Below are 16,727 nucleotides of genomic sequence, written 5' to 3'. Positions count from 1 at the left end.
GGGGGTCAATGTGGGAAAAATGGGGACATATGAAATACTTTCAACAATAAAGAATTATTTTAAAAAAGCAACTAAATAAATCTAAAAAAAAAAAAAAAAGACTAGGTGATTTAAACAATGGACATTTATTTCTCACAGTTCTGGGGGCTGGGAAGTCCAAGATCAAGGTGTCAGCACCACACTTGTCTGTTCCCATGGGCTGTGCACATAAGTTGTTTGGCAAATCTCTTCATCTTCTTTTATCGAGTCCCCACCACCCCCCTTCACTCTGACATTTGTCAGTCTGTTCCATGTATCCATGCCTCTGGTTCTGTTTTATTCATCAGTTTATTTTGTTCATTAGATTCCACATATTAGTGAAATTATATGGTATTTGTCTATCTCTGATTGGCTTATTTTGTTTAGCATAATCTTCAAGTCCATCCATGTAGTCACTAAGGGTGAGAGTTCCTTTTTTACAGCCGAGTAGTAGTCCATTGTGTAAATGTATCACAGCCTTTTTGTCCACTCTTCTGCTGATGGACATTTGTGCTGTTTCCAGATCTTCACTATTGTAAATAACATTTCTGTGAACATAGGGATGCATATATCTTTTCTGATTGGTGTTTCGGGATTCTTAGGATATATACCCAGACGTGGGATTGCTGGGTCAATAGGCAGTTTCATTTTTAATTTTTTGAGGAAACTCCATACTGTTTTCCACAGTGGCTGTACCATTCTGCATTAACATAAATTTGCTTTCATTGCTGTTACAGAATCAGTATGTATCTCCTTTGTCCTATAGGCATTGGGAGCAAGGAAAAAGAGGCCAAAATCCAGCAGGCAGACCTCAAGGGGGCGCTTGCTCAGGGGACCTCAGAGAGGTTTGGGGAAGCTGCTCTCCAGAGCCCTGAGCTTGGAAGAACCTGTGAGCAGGAGCCTGGTAATTCTATGGGAAACATACCAGGGCCTCCTCCTCCCCAGCATGGCATCCTACCTGTACCTGATGACCTCAAAACTCACAGCTCCTTCTGGAAGCCTTTTCAGTGCCCTGAGTGTGGAAAAGGCTTTAGTCGGAGCTCAAATCTCGTAAGACACCAGCGAACCCATGAAGAAGAAAAATCCTATGGTTGTGTTGAGTGTGGGAAAGGGTTTACTCTGAGAGAGTACCTCATGAAGCACCAGAGAACCCACCTGGGAAAGAGACCCTATGTGTGCAGTGAGTGCTGGAAAACCTTCAGTCAGAGGCACCACCTTGAGGTCCACCAGCGGAGTCACACGGGGGAGAAGCCCTACAAGTGTGGGGACTGCTGGAAAAGCTTCAGCCGGAGACAGCATCTTCAGGTGCACCGGAGAACTCACACTGGGGAAAAGCCCTACACCTGCGAGTGCGGCAAGAGCTTCAGCAGGAACGCTAACCTGGCCGTGCACCGGCGAGCCCACACGGGGGAGAAGCCGTATGGGTGCCAGGTGTGTGGTAAACGGTTCAGTAAAGGGGAGCGGCTGGTCAGACACCAGAGGATTCACACAGGGGAGAAGCCCTACCACTGTCTTGCCTGTGGGAGGAGCTTCAACCAGAGGTCCATTCTCAACCGGCACCAGAAAACTCAGCATCGCCAGGAGATTCCCGTGCAGTGAGGAAATACATTTTTTTGCTAATACAAGGTGCTGGACAAGGCAGGACCTTCCAGGACTACCAAATGGAGGGAGACCGTTCTGGAGGATGTTATTCACCTTTACTCACTGAAGGATTTGGAGGGGGTGTTGAGGGTTACGGGGTGCAGAAAGACACCTTGACCCATTTGTTCAAAAGGAAAAGGGCAAGGCCAGGCTCATTTTGAGTTCCCAGAGAGCACAGCCTCTCCTGTCCCTTACCCAAGTAGTGCTAACAGTTTTTCTTACCGTCTTTGGGGGAAACGATTTCCTGAGTTTTAGTTCATGTTGAGGTTTTTCTCCTTCAGTGGGATGTTCATATCCACCTCCTGAGCAAGTCTGGTAGTGAAGGCAAAATTTTGTCCATTGTTGGCAGCTTGAACTAATTTTTCTGTGGTGTGTATCCTGCCTGCCAGGATATGGACTCTATCTACTTTCCTCCCCCCACTCTCTTTTCCATTTAACAAATACTTATTGAACACCTACTATATGCCTGGCACTGGGTAGACGGTGAATGAGACAGATGAAACCTTTTTCTCCAGGAGCTTTTGATTTAGCACTGGAAGCACACACAAAACCATTATCGTGTTCTATGTCACATTGTGGTGAGTGCTGTGTAAGAAGATATTCTTGTGCTCACTCATTCTGCCCTTCCTGCTTGGGTGCTGGATCTTTCCCTCCCTAGTCGGGATCACTCAGGCAGCCTCGTTTATTTTACTTTATTTGTAGCTCCCTTTGAAACATTCTATCCTCATCTGTAAAGTTTCCCCATTCCATTCCTTGTATAACAACTGTCCACACATTTATTCGGAAATTAATATTTTGTTATCGATCACTGAATAAACATGAGAGTATTTTTAAAAGCATTCAGTTCTGTATAAAGATCTAATTAAGCCTGAAAGGTGAACTAGTATTAATACTCTATATTTGATGGCATTTTGCAGTATATAAAATGCTTTTCTCTGTGTTCTCACTTGATTAATTCCACACTTATTTATTGAGGCCCAACAGTGTGCCAGAAGCATTTGTAGGTGCTTGACATATATCAGTGAATAAAATCGGAAAATCACTGACTTCGTGGAGCTTACATTTTAGTGAATGTATTTGATCTTCAGAACCACCCAAGGTGGAATGCATGGATGCTCCCATGAACCCTCTGGACCTGGGATCTAAGCCTATGCGTTGGTTCTGTCAGCTTCTTGCCCTGAAATGCACCTACGTCTTGTTACTGAATAACCTCTGTCCTCAGTGCATCTAGATCCTTGTCATCTGAGGTGCTTGGCAAGGTCTTGAATGCCAACTGGAAATGATGAGATGGTAGCAATCTGTTTTGCATGAGTGCCAATTTAGGAAAAATAAATATGTAGGCATTTAAAAAAGGCATTTCTTTAATAATGAGAAGATGCAGTGTTTGTAACTGTGTTTAAGCTTTTTGTATTATCTTGCCATCACTAAAGGGATTTATTTCTGTTTGAAATTCTGAAGACCGCCTCACATGGACTGCACTGCAGTGTTGTAATTCTGTGCCTCTGAATGCCGTCTGCTGAGTAAATTAGTCTTTTGACTGTGTACTATAATTGCAAGATGTAATTTGTCTCATGATGCCTCTTAATATTCTTTGGGATTTTTTTTATTTTCTATTGTAAATAAGGTAAATGGTAATGACTTCAATACAAGGAATTGCAATACTCAGTCCATTTTGAAACACATTACTTTATCCATTTATTGGCAGATAGTCATGGTGTTTAATTTTGATTTAGCAAATGACCTTCTGGCCCCTCAGCTGTCCCCTCCAGGCTACACTAACGAGGATGTATCTGAGACATCTACAGTATGAGACTCTGGGCTGCTGCTACTTAGCAACATCGGGGTCCAGATGCAAAATCAACATGTTTTTTTCCCTGTTTCCCAGACAAACCAGGCAAAGCTTACAGCCACTTGGCAGCCAGACCTGATAGAAACCTCTGGCTTCTGGTCTATGGACATAAGGGCTGACCTGGCCTAGAGTTTGGCCTTCTCTAGGACAGTGGTTGGCAAACTCATTAGTCCTAAGAGCTAAATATCAACAGTACAAGGATTGAAATTTCTTTTGAGAGCCAAGTTTTTTAAACTTCTTGTAACTCCACTTCTTCAAAATAGACTCACCCAGGCCATGGTATTTTGAGGAAGAGCCACATTCAAGGGGCCAAAGAGCCGCATGTGGCTCGCGAGCCACAGTTTGCAGACCACGGCTCTAGGAGGTCCATATTCCAAAGGTGGGTGGAAGCATGGGGCCACCACGGACTGGGAGTTGTTCATTAGTGGTCTTTCAGTTTACTTGAATTAAATTGTAGATTCTCTTTGATCATACACTTAGCCAGAGAAGTCTCTGGGTTTTAGCCAGTTGGAATCTCTTGAGAGAAGCTTGGATAAAGTCAGGCCTTGCTGTCTTCCCATTTGGGCTCTCCTTTCTGTTTAGAGACCAAAGCTTATGGACGATGCCTCAAAAATGTCTCAAATGTCCCCATGGAAATGTAGCCTTATTTTTAAATGTCAAATATTTTATTTTCTATATATTTCTATTTAGAGATTTGTTATAATAGAAAATTTCAAACATATATAAGTGAGTCCTCATGTATTCATCATTCTACTTTAATCATAAACTCAGCCAGTTTTGCTTCATCTCTAATCTCTCCTCAACTTCCTCCCCCACTGAAGTACTTTGAAGCAAATCCCAAATGTTGTTTATAAATATTTTGGTGTGTAACTCTAAAGGGTAAGGACTCTAAAAGAATAATCACAATACTATTATCATACCTAAAAAGTTAATAATTCCTTATTTCCCAATTAATGTTTTTAAAAAACCACATACTTTTTTTTAAGAACCTTTGAGTTAAGATCCAAGATCCATAATTATAATTTGTTGTTTTGTCTTCTAAGTCTAATAATCAGTAGCTCCTATTTTTTTTTCTTCTTGAAATTCATTCACTGGGACAACTGGGTTCTTTATCCTGTGGAGTTTCTTACATTCTGAATTTTGTTGTTTGCATACCCATGGCATTATTTAATATAGTTCTCTGCTCTCTGTATCAACTAAAAACTTACAGATCTAGGGGTGTAACCAGATTCACATTTCACATTTTATCAAGAATATATAGATGGTGGACTCAGAGGGTGTTGAGGACATTGATGGGGAGACCACTGAAATAATAGAGGAGAGTGTGGGAAAGAGCACAACCTCTGTGACTAACTGAGAATCAGTCCCAGTCCTGAAACTAGGTTCAACAGAAGACTGGACTGGATTCTAGATAGTTTGGAATCTCTATTAAAGAAAAACACACACACTTCCCTTTTGTTTTCTTTTGAATGTTTTATTTTACCATGGCTTCTTAGTGAAATATCTTGTCGTAATTCTTTTGTGCTTGATAAAGAAAAGGAATGTCCTGATTTGTTAGAGGAAAAGGAAGGGTTTATGCTGCCAAGTCTGTAAGGGTGGCTGAGCTTCTGAACTTTTTACAGTTGACCCATGTGCAGGATGAGGAAGAGAACATTCCTATCCATTTACCTGTCAGCAAGCAGCTTCTGGGCCAGGATCAGAGTCAATCTGAAAGGTGTTTGCTATAAGAGAATTTCCTTATCCTATGCCTTTCCTTAGAAGAGCCAGAAAGGCTTTAGAGCCAGAAAGCCTTCTCACAATCCACCAATAAGCAAGCTCAGTTGAAGGTCTTTCATATTTATTGCTGCTCTTTCTCTTACTCAATTTTTTTTTTTTTTTTTTACCTTGGAGCCAAACTATTGTATTATTCACCATTATAGCAAACTAGAGGCCTGGTGTATGAATTTGCACCAGTGGGGGCTGGCTGGCCTGCCCCGATCAAGGCCGAGATCGGGCTGGCGGGGGCGAGGGGGAAGGTAGGCGGCGGGGAGGTGGGTGGTGGTGGGAACACAGGAGGTTGGCTGGCCAGGGGAAAGGGCTGCTGGCGGTTGGCTGGCCGGCCCCACCCCTGATCAGGGTGGGGGGGGGGGCGATCGGGGAGGGGCCACAGGTGGTTGTCTGCCCAGCCTTGCCCTGGATTGGGGTGGGGGTGGGGCTGATTGGAAGCGGGCTGTCTGGGGAGAGGGGCTGCGGGAGGTCGGCTGGCTGGCCCCGCCCCTGGGTCGAACTCCCAGTAGAGGGGACAATTTGCATATTAGCCTTTTATTATATAGGATGTATATTAAATGAAGACCTCTTCTCCATGTTTACATCAATTTTTCTACACATCATTTTTACATGTTTGAGGTGAGATTTTGTTACTTTTATTGTGGTTTTATGTTAGAGACCCAGGGAAGCGTAAATTCTGCCCTGGCAATCATCCCAACTCCTGGGGGCTTCCAAGGAGACAATTTAATTAAGGAACAATAGCAAACTTTGCACCGAAGTACCACTTTGTTAGTATCTGAGTTATACCCAATAACCTCCATCATTTGGATCACTGGTAAAAAGTGAGCTGGAAAATAGTCTAGGCCAGTGGTCGGCAAACCGCGGCTCGCGAGGCGTGGTTTGCCGCTCTGTTGACTAATGAGTTTGCCGACCACTGGTCTAGGCCTACCTTCCTTCCCTCTCTCAGCTCCAGATCTGAATTGAGGACCTGTGTGTGCAGGCATTGTGTGTATGGTTGACTGGACCCCAACTGTGGACTCCAACCAGACACAAATACAAGAGGACTAAATCAGGGCCAGGCTGGAAGGAAGGGAGCTTCATTTCTGGGTGCTGACCTTTCAGGGCACACTGCCCTTCATAATATATGAGCCAGTGAAGTCCCCGGGCTCAGACCAACCAGATTGGTAACTCTTTTTCCTTAGAGGAGGATGGGGGGATATAAAACGTATTGGCTAAAGTAAAATCATGGGGAGAAAGGCCTTAAGTGTTCTTTCTCCAGTGTTTGTCATTAATGTCATTGTCATTTTCATCATAATCTATAGCAGCATACTTTTATTGAGTCATTATTTTAAATCAAGCACTGTGATAGTCTTTTGAGGATGAGTTCATTAACATGAACAGGACCTTTTATAAAATTTAAAAAGGACCCACAATCCTGTTTGAACATGGATCATACAAAGCAAAGTATGAAAAGGGTTGTAATAGGATTTGAATTATATAGAATTCCAGAGGAGAGAAATTCCTTTGGCTAGGAAGACTCGAGGTGGCTTCATGAAGGGCATCCTATATTATCTGATCCAACTAGAATTTTGATAGAAATGGGCAAGATGGGCCTGCTGAATAGCATGAGTAGGAACTGAAAAAGTATGGTGTATTTGGTAGACTGGTAAATTTCAAATGGCCTGAAGTCAAATGGCTAGTAATTGGAGGGGCCAGGACTAGAAGCCAGTTATGACTTTCTGTGTAATGTTCTTTCCAGCTCTACCTCACAGGAAGCCAAATACAACTTCTTCAACCATATGAGGCTTTTCCTCTTTGTCTCCTTCTCCAGGTCAACTTATGGAGAAACATATTCCTAAAGTTTATGATGGCTTATTCCCTTTATGTTCTTCATACATAGAGAATCAACTCTAACTCTATCCTCTTTTCTCTCGTTACCACCATGTGGATGGGCAGACCTTTCTTTCCTAAGGGAACACAGAAGTAAGATAGTATGAAGTCTGCTTAGGTGCTCAAATAAAACAGTCACTGTAGGCATTGCTAATTTAAGTATCTCCAGCCATGGAACTCCCATCTAGCAGGGTCCAAGGCCAAGACTGGGGCACCTTTGGGGAGAATGATCATTCTGTGCCCAGAACTAGGTTCAACCCAGAATGTGGGAAAGTTGGCTGAAGAAGTGGGGGTGGAGTGGAGGAGTTTGGAAATTGGGATTCATAAGGGTTAAGTATTTGAGGAATGTGGAGGTGACTGGGGGTTTTCAGAGAGCACCCCTTTGGCAAAGGCATCAGCATAGGTCACAGATTGCTATGAGTTTACTTTTTCATGTGGAATGGGTGGCCTTTTCAGCTGTCTCTAGAAGGTCTCTGGATAAAGCGAATTTGCATCTGTTTATGTGGTTCTGTCTTTAGGGGAGAATTTCTCTCCCTCTTGGTAGTCTGGGTTGTCTGTGCAGGGGCCAAGAAATTTTGTTTCGTTATTTAAATTTTTTTAAAAAAATTTGATTTGAGAGAGAAAGAGAGTGATCAATTTTTTGTTGTTTCAGTTATTTTTTTAATTGATTTTTTTTTTTAAGAGAGGAAAGGAGAGGGAGAGAGAGAGAAACATGGATGAGAATTCCAGAGGAGAGAAATTCTGCATATCCCTTACCAGGGATTAAGCCTGCAACCTGGGCATGTGCCCTGACTAGAGATTGAGCCAGCAACCTTTCCAGGCATGGGACGACGCACAACCAACTGAACCATACTGGCCAGGGCTTGTTTCAGTTATTGATGCAACCATTGGTTAATCCTTGTATGTGCCCTGACTGAGGATCAAATCTACAACCTTGATGTATTGGGATGATGCTCTAATCAACTGAACTACCTGGCCAGGGCCCCAAGAAATTTTGGACTAGCAAATTACTTAGGGAACCATAGCCATGGTGACAACCCAGGATAATAAAGTCTGTGTTTCTCCTGCCCTCTGTATGTGCAGCCTGTCCCTGGGATTCATTCTCCTCTTCCCAGCACAAAAACCCTGAGGGGGAACTCTACTGTCCATAGCCTACAGGATAAAGCCTTCACACTGAACAGTTTCCTTAGAGCTCTCTTCATGTCCTTGTTTCTGAGGCAGTAAATGAAGGGGTTCAGCATGGGAGTGACCACCATATACATTATTGAAGCCAGTGAATCCTTGTCAGCTGAATGGGAAGATGAGGGGTTCAGGTAGACCCCTGTGATAGTCCCATAGAAGAGGATGACTACAGTGAGATGAGAACCACAGGTAGAAAAGGCCTTTTGTTTGCCTCTGGCAGATGGGACCTTGAGCACAGCAGACACAATGTGGACATAAGAGATGAGAATGCCAAGGAAGGGGATGAGGACGATCAAGCCTCCCACCAGCAGAATCATGAGCTGGTTAAGTTGGGTGTTGGAACAGGAGAGCTGGAGTAGGGGAACGAGGTCACAAAAGAAGTAAGGGATGACGTTGCTGGCACAGAACTCCAGTCGAGCCATGAGGAGGGTGTGTAGCAGGGAGTGGAAGTTAGCAATGAGCCAGGAGCTCCCCAGCATCAGGGCACAGATTTGCAGGCTCATGATAGTGGAGTAGTGCAGGGGGTGGCAGATGGCCACATAGCGGTCATAAGCCATTGCTGTCAGGAGGAAGTTGTCCATGTTGGCAAGCAAAATGCAGAAGTAGATCTGAGTTAGGCAGCCACCATAGGAAATGAACTGAGTCTGCATCTGGATGTTTACAAGCATCTTGGGGACTGTGGCGGAGATGAAGCAGAAATCCACTAGGGAGAGGTTACTGAGGAAGAAGTACATGGGCGTGTGGAGGTGAGAGTCTGAGCCAATGGCCAGGATGATGAGCAAGTTCCCTGCTGCCCCAATCAGGTACATGACCAGGAAGAGCCCGAAGATCAGCTCCTGCCTCTCAGGCTGGCTGGAGAGCCCTAGGAGGATGAACTCAGAGGTGCTCGTGTGGTTTCCTTTCTCCATGGTCAACTAGTCCTGCTGGGAGATCCAGACCAGGCACAGGCTATAAAGAGAGTGGAAGTGCCCATGCCTCCCTCCCTCCTTCAAATAGTCCCTCAACTTACAGCTGGCCACATCTGTGTGTTCATTTGGTACAAACCCCAAAGAAGGCTCTTCACCTTTCAAAGGAAAGTCCTATGGCTACAAAAGACCCCAAAGTCAGGGTTTTAATCATTTCACCATCAAAATGCTGCTGATCCTGGGCCCCACAAAACCCCATTTCCCATCCCTCTTAAGAGAATCCTTGTGACATATGGCCAGGTACTCAGTGGTGGTAACAATGAGGGGTTTGCTGAGGGTGTTTTAGCCCCTTGAATTTCCATTATACTTTCTTAGATATGAGTAAATAATGTCTCAGTATTAAGAAAAAAAGATATGGAAATATAGTTTCTTCCTAATCCTGATAAGATTACCACCTGAAGGCCATTTCTGTACAGAATTTTGGAACCACAATGATGCATATATAGAACCAGAGGGTATTATCCTATCTAATAAAGAGGGAATATGCTAATTGACCATCACTCCATCACAAAAGATGGCTGCTCCCACAGCTGAGGCCAAGTTCTCTTAAGGAGTCTTAACGAGCAATCAGCAGGGACCTGAGGCTACGCCCTCCCCCGCCCCCATGAGGGTGTGTAGCAGGGGGACCTCAAGGTGCTCTTCCCATCCTGGTGCTGGGCTAGGGGACCTCAGGCTGCTCCCCCGACCCCAGTGCCAGGCAGGGGGACCTCAGGTTACGCCCCCCACCAGGTGGGTCTTGACAGGGGACCTCAGGCTGTGCCCCCCGCCCCAGCACCGGGCCAGGGGACCTGAGGTTGCACCCCCTGCCTGGCTGGGCTTGACAGGGGACTTCAGGCCATGCCCCCTCCCAGCAGGGCTTGACGGGGGACTTCAAGGTGCACCCCCAGTGCTGGGTTGGGGGAACGCAGGCTGCGCCCCCGCCCAGCGGGGCTTGATGGGGGACCTGAGGCTGCACCCCCCTGCCAGTGGGGCTTGACAGGGGACCTGAGGCTGTTCCCCCCTCCTGGTGCTGGGCCGGGGGACCTGAGGCTGCACCCACCCACCTGGCGGGGCTTGACGGGGGACCTCAGGCCATGCCCCCCACCCAGCGGGGCTTGACGGAGGACCTCAAGGCATACCCCCTGCCCCGGTCTGGGCTGGGGGACCTCAGGCCATGCCCCCCATCCTGGCACCAGGCCAGGGAACCTGAGGCTACGCCCCCTGCCCAGCAGGGCTTGACAATTGTGGGACTGGCCGGGTCTGGAGCTAGCCCAATGAGGTGGGGGGGCAGCTGGGTCTGGGTCTCAATAATTTTGAGGTGCATGTGGGTGGGCGGGGACTTGACTCTGGGTCCTGTGGTGAGCCCCAGACACTGACAGGAGGAAGGTTTTCATATACATTTTACTAATTTTCTTTCATCTCTGACACTTCTATTATAGAGAAAGGGCAAATAGCAATATTAAATTATTTCCTCTAATTAATCCCCTTTTAATGTGCACAAATTTCATGCACCGGGTCACTAGTCCTATAAAATAAAGAGGTAATATGCAAATTGACCCTCACACCCTTGCACAAGATGGCCGCCCCCATGTGGTCAAAGATAGTTGCAACAAGATGGCCGGCAGGGGAGGTTAGTTGTGGGCGATTAGGCCAGCAGGGGAGGGCAGTTAGGGGCAACCAGGCCAGCAGGGGAGGGCAGTTAGGGGAGACTGGGCCGGCAGGGGAGGGCAGTTAGGGGTGACCAGGCTGGCAGGGGAGGGCAGTTAGGGGCAATTGGGCTGGCAGGGGAGCAGTTAGGCATTGATCAAGCTGGTAGGGGAGTGGTTAGGGGGTGATCAGGCTGGTAGGCAGAAGCAGTTAGGGGCAATCAGGCAGGCAGGCAGGTGAGCGGTTGGGAGTCAGCAGTCCCAGATTGTGAGAGGGATTTCCAAGGGGTCCCAGATTGGAGAGGTGTAGGCTGGGCTGAGGGACAACCCCCACCTAGTGCACGAATTTCATGCACCAGGCCTCTAGTTTGTATATAAACTCCTTCCTCTTGAATTTTGTCTCCCCACCCACAGAGAGCCCAGGGCTCAGGGTGCTCTGGCTGCCACTCGTCGCTGACTCTGGGTCACCTTGATCCTGGTGATGATGCTGGGGGATGGAGTAGGTTAGAGCAAACCTAGACAGAAGAGCCTGCTGACTGGGACAGTTCAGCCAGCCCTTCTGTCTGGGCTTACCCAGGAAGGGACTTGCCTCTGGAGGGTGAGAGTTGCCCCTGTAGATAACAAAGATAAGTCACAGGTATAACATTGCCCAAAGTAACAGTTGGAAGCAGGGCAACATGGCGACCCTGCTAAATTGGAATTCAAAATAGTTCAGTGCAAGCTCAGATAAAGTTTTGTTAGATATAATATAAATTATTTTTCACTGCTTCACAAGATATAGTGAGAATTTGGGTCCTATAAGAATAAGGGAGGGGAAAAAGAAAGAATTTGAGTTAGCGTGCCAAGTGGTGATGGGGAACTGCTGATAGCAGAAAAGCTATGGCATTACAGTGATGGCCCATCTGGAAACTGGGCAGGGAGTAATAAGGGGGAAACTGTCTTAGGAGGCTGACTTTACCCACACTGCCTTTTTGCTGAGATAGAGCCTGCTTGGAGAAAAGGAACTTACCAGTGCACTTGGGGAGGGTATGGGGTGAGATGGAGATTTCGCTTATGCAGGAGGTCCCAATTGAGGTCTTCGCCTGTGTTGAGAGCTATTCCTTAGCATGGGAGATAAATGACTAATTTTGAATTAATGCTTTACTGATTTGATTTCTTTTTCTCCTCCTGACCCTTCTTTTGTAATCCTCACCCAAGGATACCCTTTCATTGATATGAGAGAGAGAGGGGGAGAGAGAGAGAGAGAGAGAGAGAGAGAGAGAGAGAGAGAGAGAGAGAGAGAGAGAGAGACATTGATGTGAGAGGAACATTGATTGCTTCCTGTAAGCACACCAATTGGGGGCAGTGGGGGGGTCAAATCTGCAACCAGGCATATGTACTAACCAGGAATTGAACCCACAACCTTCTTGGTGTATGGGACAATGTCCAACCAACTGAGCCACCCGGATGGGGCAACTTGATTTTTTTTTTTTTTAGGGATTCAAGTGTTTGGTGATACAGAGGCAGAAATCTTTGAGTAAAGGACAAATGTAAGATAGAAATGCAGGAGCCTAAGAGGAGGGAAATCTGTTTGGTGAAAAGTAAAAATGAAGGGAAACATTTAATATGGTTGAGATCTTCATTTGGTCAGTTCTGACTAAAAGAGCTCTTTACTGGGTTATGTGAGAGAAAAAGAAAACAATAACATTTTTTTTCATTCCTAAGAAGCTTCTAGTCAAATGTAAAACTTTCACATAGGAAACAGCCCTTAGACCAGGGAGGTGACATTTATTGAGTACCTACTGTATGGCATAATATGGGGCTTGGCAAGCGCATGTATTTAACTTAACCCTAACAACAACCTGTGTAAGACAGGAATTATTATTCTTATTATATAGATGAATAAACTGAGACTGGGAGGGTTTAAATAATTTCCCCAAAGACATCAGGATTTGATTTCATGAGCATTGACCTATGAACCAGGAGGTTACGGTTTGATTCCCGGTCAGGGCACATGCCCAGATTGGGGGCTCAAGGCAGCCAATCAATGATTCACTCTCATCATTGATATTTCTATCTCTCCCTGTCCCTTCCTCTGAAATAAGTAAAAATATTTATACATATAAAAAAGTGCGATTGGGTAAACTTAAACTTGGAGCATCTGGGTAAATGGATCAGGGATTCCTGGAGTAGCCAGTGCTGGGACAGGAGAAAGGGAATGTAGAGCAGGGGTGTGGTGGAAGAGGATCATCTGTACTGAGGAGAGAGGACTCGGTTGTGTGGCTGCATGTAGGTTCTGAGACTGACCAAAGCTTGTGAACAGGAGCTGCAGTATGTGTAGTCCAAAAACTCAGACCCTTCATTGATTATATGCCTTTGAAACCAGGGTGACTCTATTTTTCTTTTCTTTGCAATCCTCCCATTTCTCCAGAGATATGGGAGAAGTAAATTTCCTTGTTACTATTTCTCACTTGTTAGGAAAATACTCTTCCCAAATACTCCTATTTCAAGAAAATAAAGCTAAGAGAATCTAACTTAAAACAAAAAAGATTCCCCCCCTAGCTTCTGGATCATTCCTGTCAGCACGCAAGCATCTCCCAGTTTTTTTTAAAAAAATCTACCCTTCACCCACATTTTCCTCTAGCTGTTAGCTCATTTCTCTACGCCCCCTTTCCACAAAAGTCCTCCAGATGCAGTCAGGACTGACTCTCCAGTTCCCCTCTTTCTATTCTCTCCTAAAGTTCCCTTGTCAAGGCTGCCATTGCTAACTCTGAGGTTAGTTCTCAGGCTCCATTTTACCGAAACCAACGAGCCAGAGTTGGCATAGTGTGGCACGTCCCCCATCTTCAGACACTTTCTTCACTTGGTTTTGAAGCACAGTTTTGTCTTGGCATCTCTCCTACTTTATTGGTTACTTGCTCTCCTTGTCTTTTGCTTATTCTCATTCTTCTGATCTCTAGCTGTTGAGATACCCCATCGACTCGTTAATTTACACTCATTCCTTAAGTAGTCTCATTACTCCTAAAGCTTTAAATACCATCCAAATTTCTATCTCCAGTTTGAGATTTTTCCCTTGAACCTCAAACTTATTTATGTCTAACTGCCTACTCTCCTTATCCACTTGGATGTCTAACAGGCATCTCAAACTTGTCCAAAACTGTCTTACTGGTCTTCCAGTCCTCAAACCTGCTGCTTCCTTCCTTGGTCATCCCCATCTTATTCTAATTGCTCAAGCCAAAACCTTGGCACTATCCTTAACTCTTTTTAAAAAACTGTCCTCATCCATATATTGGCAAATCTTGTCATCTCTACCTATGAAATATATCCAAAATGGGACCACTTTTTCTGTGTTGACTGCTACAGTCATGCCCCCCCCAATCATTATTTACTTACAGATTAGTGCAATAGTCTCTTAAATGGGCTCCCTGTTTATATCCTTGTGCTACCTCCAACAGTTTCTACATAGCAATCAGAGTGAACATTAAGAAATATAAGTCAGACCATGTCAATTCTCTGTTCGAAATCCTAACGGCTTCTCATCTCACTCAGAACAAAACTCAAAATCCTTGCCAAATTTTACAGGGCAATGCATGACTCACACCTCTGCCCTCTCCCTGATCTCACTCCTATTGCCTCTCACTTTCTGTATGTTGACCACAATGGCCTCCTCATTGTTTCTGGACACATCAAGCATGTTCCTACCTCTGAGCCTTTTAACCTGTTACCCATCTGCTTGGAATTCTCTTCCCTTTACTTCATTCTGATTTCTGCTCAAATATCGCCTCTGTTAAGGGTTTCCCCCTATCACCTATCTAAAATAGTACTCCTATCTCTGTCTCCCCCTTTATTTTGCTTTGTTTTTATTCTAGTCATTTATTAATACCTGTCTATCATCTATCTATCTATCTATCTATCTATCTATCTATCTATCTATCTATCTATCTTCTGTTTCTCTAGAATATAAGCTCATTAGAACAGGAACTTTATTTTTATGTATTACTCTATTCCCAGTTTCTAGATCTATGCCTGGACTATACAAGAAACTCTTATAGTTTTTATGCCATTGTTGAATGAATGGATAACTGTTCTTAATTGTCCCCTTTGCGACCTATGTCTTTGAGATTGGGAGAAACCTTTGGGGATATTTTATATATTTGTAAGTAGCCAAAGGTGTGAAAGAATTAAAGAATGTAAATATAATATGAAAAATTATAAAATAGTTTCTAAAAGGGCATTTGACTCCAATGAAGAAAATTTTCTGACTTTTCAAGAGCCAATAATTAACTTAGTAATAAATTTAAAAACAAAGAAAATTATAACAATAATCTGTAAAATGGATAGAGTAATAATAACTGCTTAGCAGGGTTGTTGTGAGGACTAAATGAGAAAATACCCATAATGTGCATAGAACAGTGCATTGTATATGGTAAGCTCCTAGTTAACATGCCTATTATTATTACTATCATTTTTTAAAATTCATTTTTAGAGGCAAATATGATTTTAAATCCAAACTAAACAAAGACAATGAAGGGAACATTTTAGACCAATTTCATTTTAGACATAGGTGCAAATGCCCCAAATAAAATATCTGCAAACTAAAAACCCAACACATTAAAAGAATTAGCTATTAAACTCAAAGAACTCTATTAACTTAGTTTATCACAAACAAAATATCAACATAATGTAATTAGATCCAGATAAAGCATCCAGATAAATTTATCATCACTTTGTAGATTAAAACTCTGAAAACATTAGGTGTGTTTTTCTTAATATGATAAACTGTGTATTTAAAAACAAGAGTCAAGCCCTGGCTGGTTTGGCTCAGTGGATAGAGCGTCAGCCTGTGGACTGAAGGGTCCCGGATTCTATTCTGGTCAAGGGCACATGCCTGGGTTGTGGGCTCAATCCCCAGTAGGGGGCATGTGGGAGGCAGCTGATCAATGATTATCTCTCATCATTGATGTTTTGATCTCTCTCTCCCACTCTCTTCCTCTCTGAAATCAATAAAAATATATATTTAAAAAAATAAAATAAAAACAAGAGTCAACAGCATGTTTATCGAAGACAAACTTTTTTCCTAAAAAGAAGAACAAGATATGGGTGTTCTCTGTTATCATTCCTTATTTAATATTTCACTAGAAATGCTGTTAATGGCTACCTGAAAAGAAAAAAGAAATAAAAACATAGCTGTTATGCAAAGTGTCTTATAACTAAGCTATTAAAATAAGTGAAGTCATCACTAAAAATAAGTTAGCTGGGCAAAGTTGCAGGCTATAATATCACATAAAAATCAGTAAATTGCTTACTAGCATATAAAAAATAAATAACCACCCCTCAAAAAAAGAATTGAAAAGGTTGGTTTCATTGCCTTTATGATAAAATTGAATATTTGGATATTAATTAAAATTGGAAAACATAAATATTTGTTCAAAAAAGTATAATGTATAAATAACGGAATTGTAAGATAGAAATAGATTATAATAGAAAGATTTAAATATACTCAGATGATCATGCTTTCCAATAAGGGTATAGGTATGTTATTATTGGGAATAAATTAATAAATATACACTCTATACCAGTCAGTATACTAAGTATTTAAATATTAGCTTTTAAATTCTACCCCAATCTCAATTAGGAAGTATTATCTAATTTACAGAGCTTTACAGGGATTATGTAAATATATATAAATGTAGGAATTTTACATTGAGGACCTTAGAGCAGGATACAAATCAGATGGAAAAAGAAGATAATTTATTCAAAGATATTTTGTTGAAACATTGTTCCTAAATTTAAAAAAGACTTAAAACAACCAAAGGTTCAAAATATATAGGG

At 43.4% G+C, this 16,727-nt stretch overlaps 2 protein-coding genes across 5 annotated transcripts in view; one reads left to right on the top strand and one right to left on the bottom strand.

The window, feature by feature from the left end:
- Window positions 1-16,727, top strand: part of ZSCAN25 (zinc finger and SCAN domain containing 25) — a 70,468-nt gene that overhangs the window by 10,541 nt on the left and 43,200 nt on the right. For 2 of the 4 annotated variants that reach the window (XM_080680315.1, XM_080680316.1), the window contains exon 7: window positions 785-3,203. The exons of 1 other annotated variant lie outside the window; for it this stretch is intronic. In XM_080680315.1, the coding sequence (XP_080536441.1) occupies window positions 785-1,617 (833 nt within the window). In that variant the 3' untranslated portion in view covers window positions 1,618-3,203. Of the gene's footprint in view, window positions 1-784; window positions 3,204-16,727 lie in introns of those variants that run through there. One more of the 4 variants, XR_013961216.1, reaches the window with a different exon arrangement.
- Window positions 8,242-9,306, bottom strand: LOC308253309 (olfactory receptor 1f45-like; the record flags this gene model as incomplete). The annotated part of the gene is made up of 1 exon (XM_080678681.1): window positions 8,242-9,306. Exon 1 carries the CDS (start codon window positions 9,232-9,234, stop codon window positions 8,242-8,244), a length of 993 nt encoding a protein of 330 aa, XP_080534807.1. The 5' UTR covers window positions 9,235-9,306.

Source organism: Plecotus auritus (genome assembly GCF_963455305.1).
Source record: "Plecotus auritus genome assembly, chromosome: 7".
NCBI lineage: Eukaryota > Metazoa > Chordata > Mammalia > Chiroptera > Vespertilionidae > Plecotus > Plecotus auritus.
This window is presented reverse-complemented; position numbering and strand designations above follow the sequence as displayed.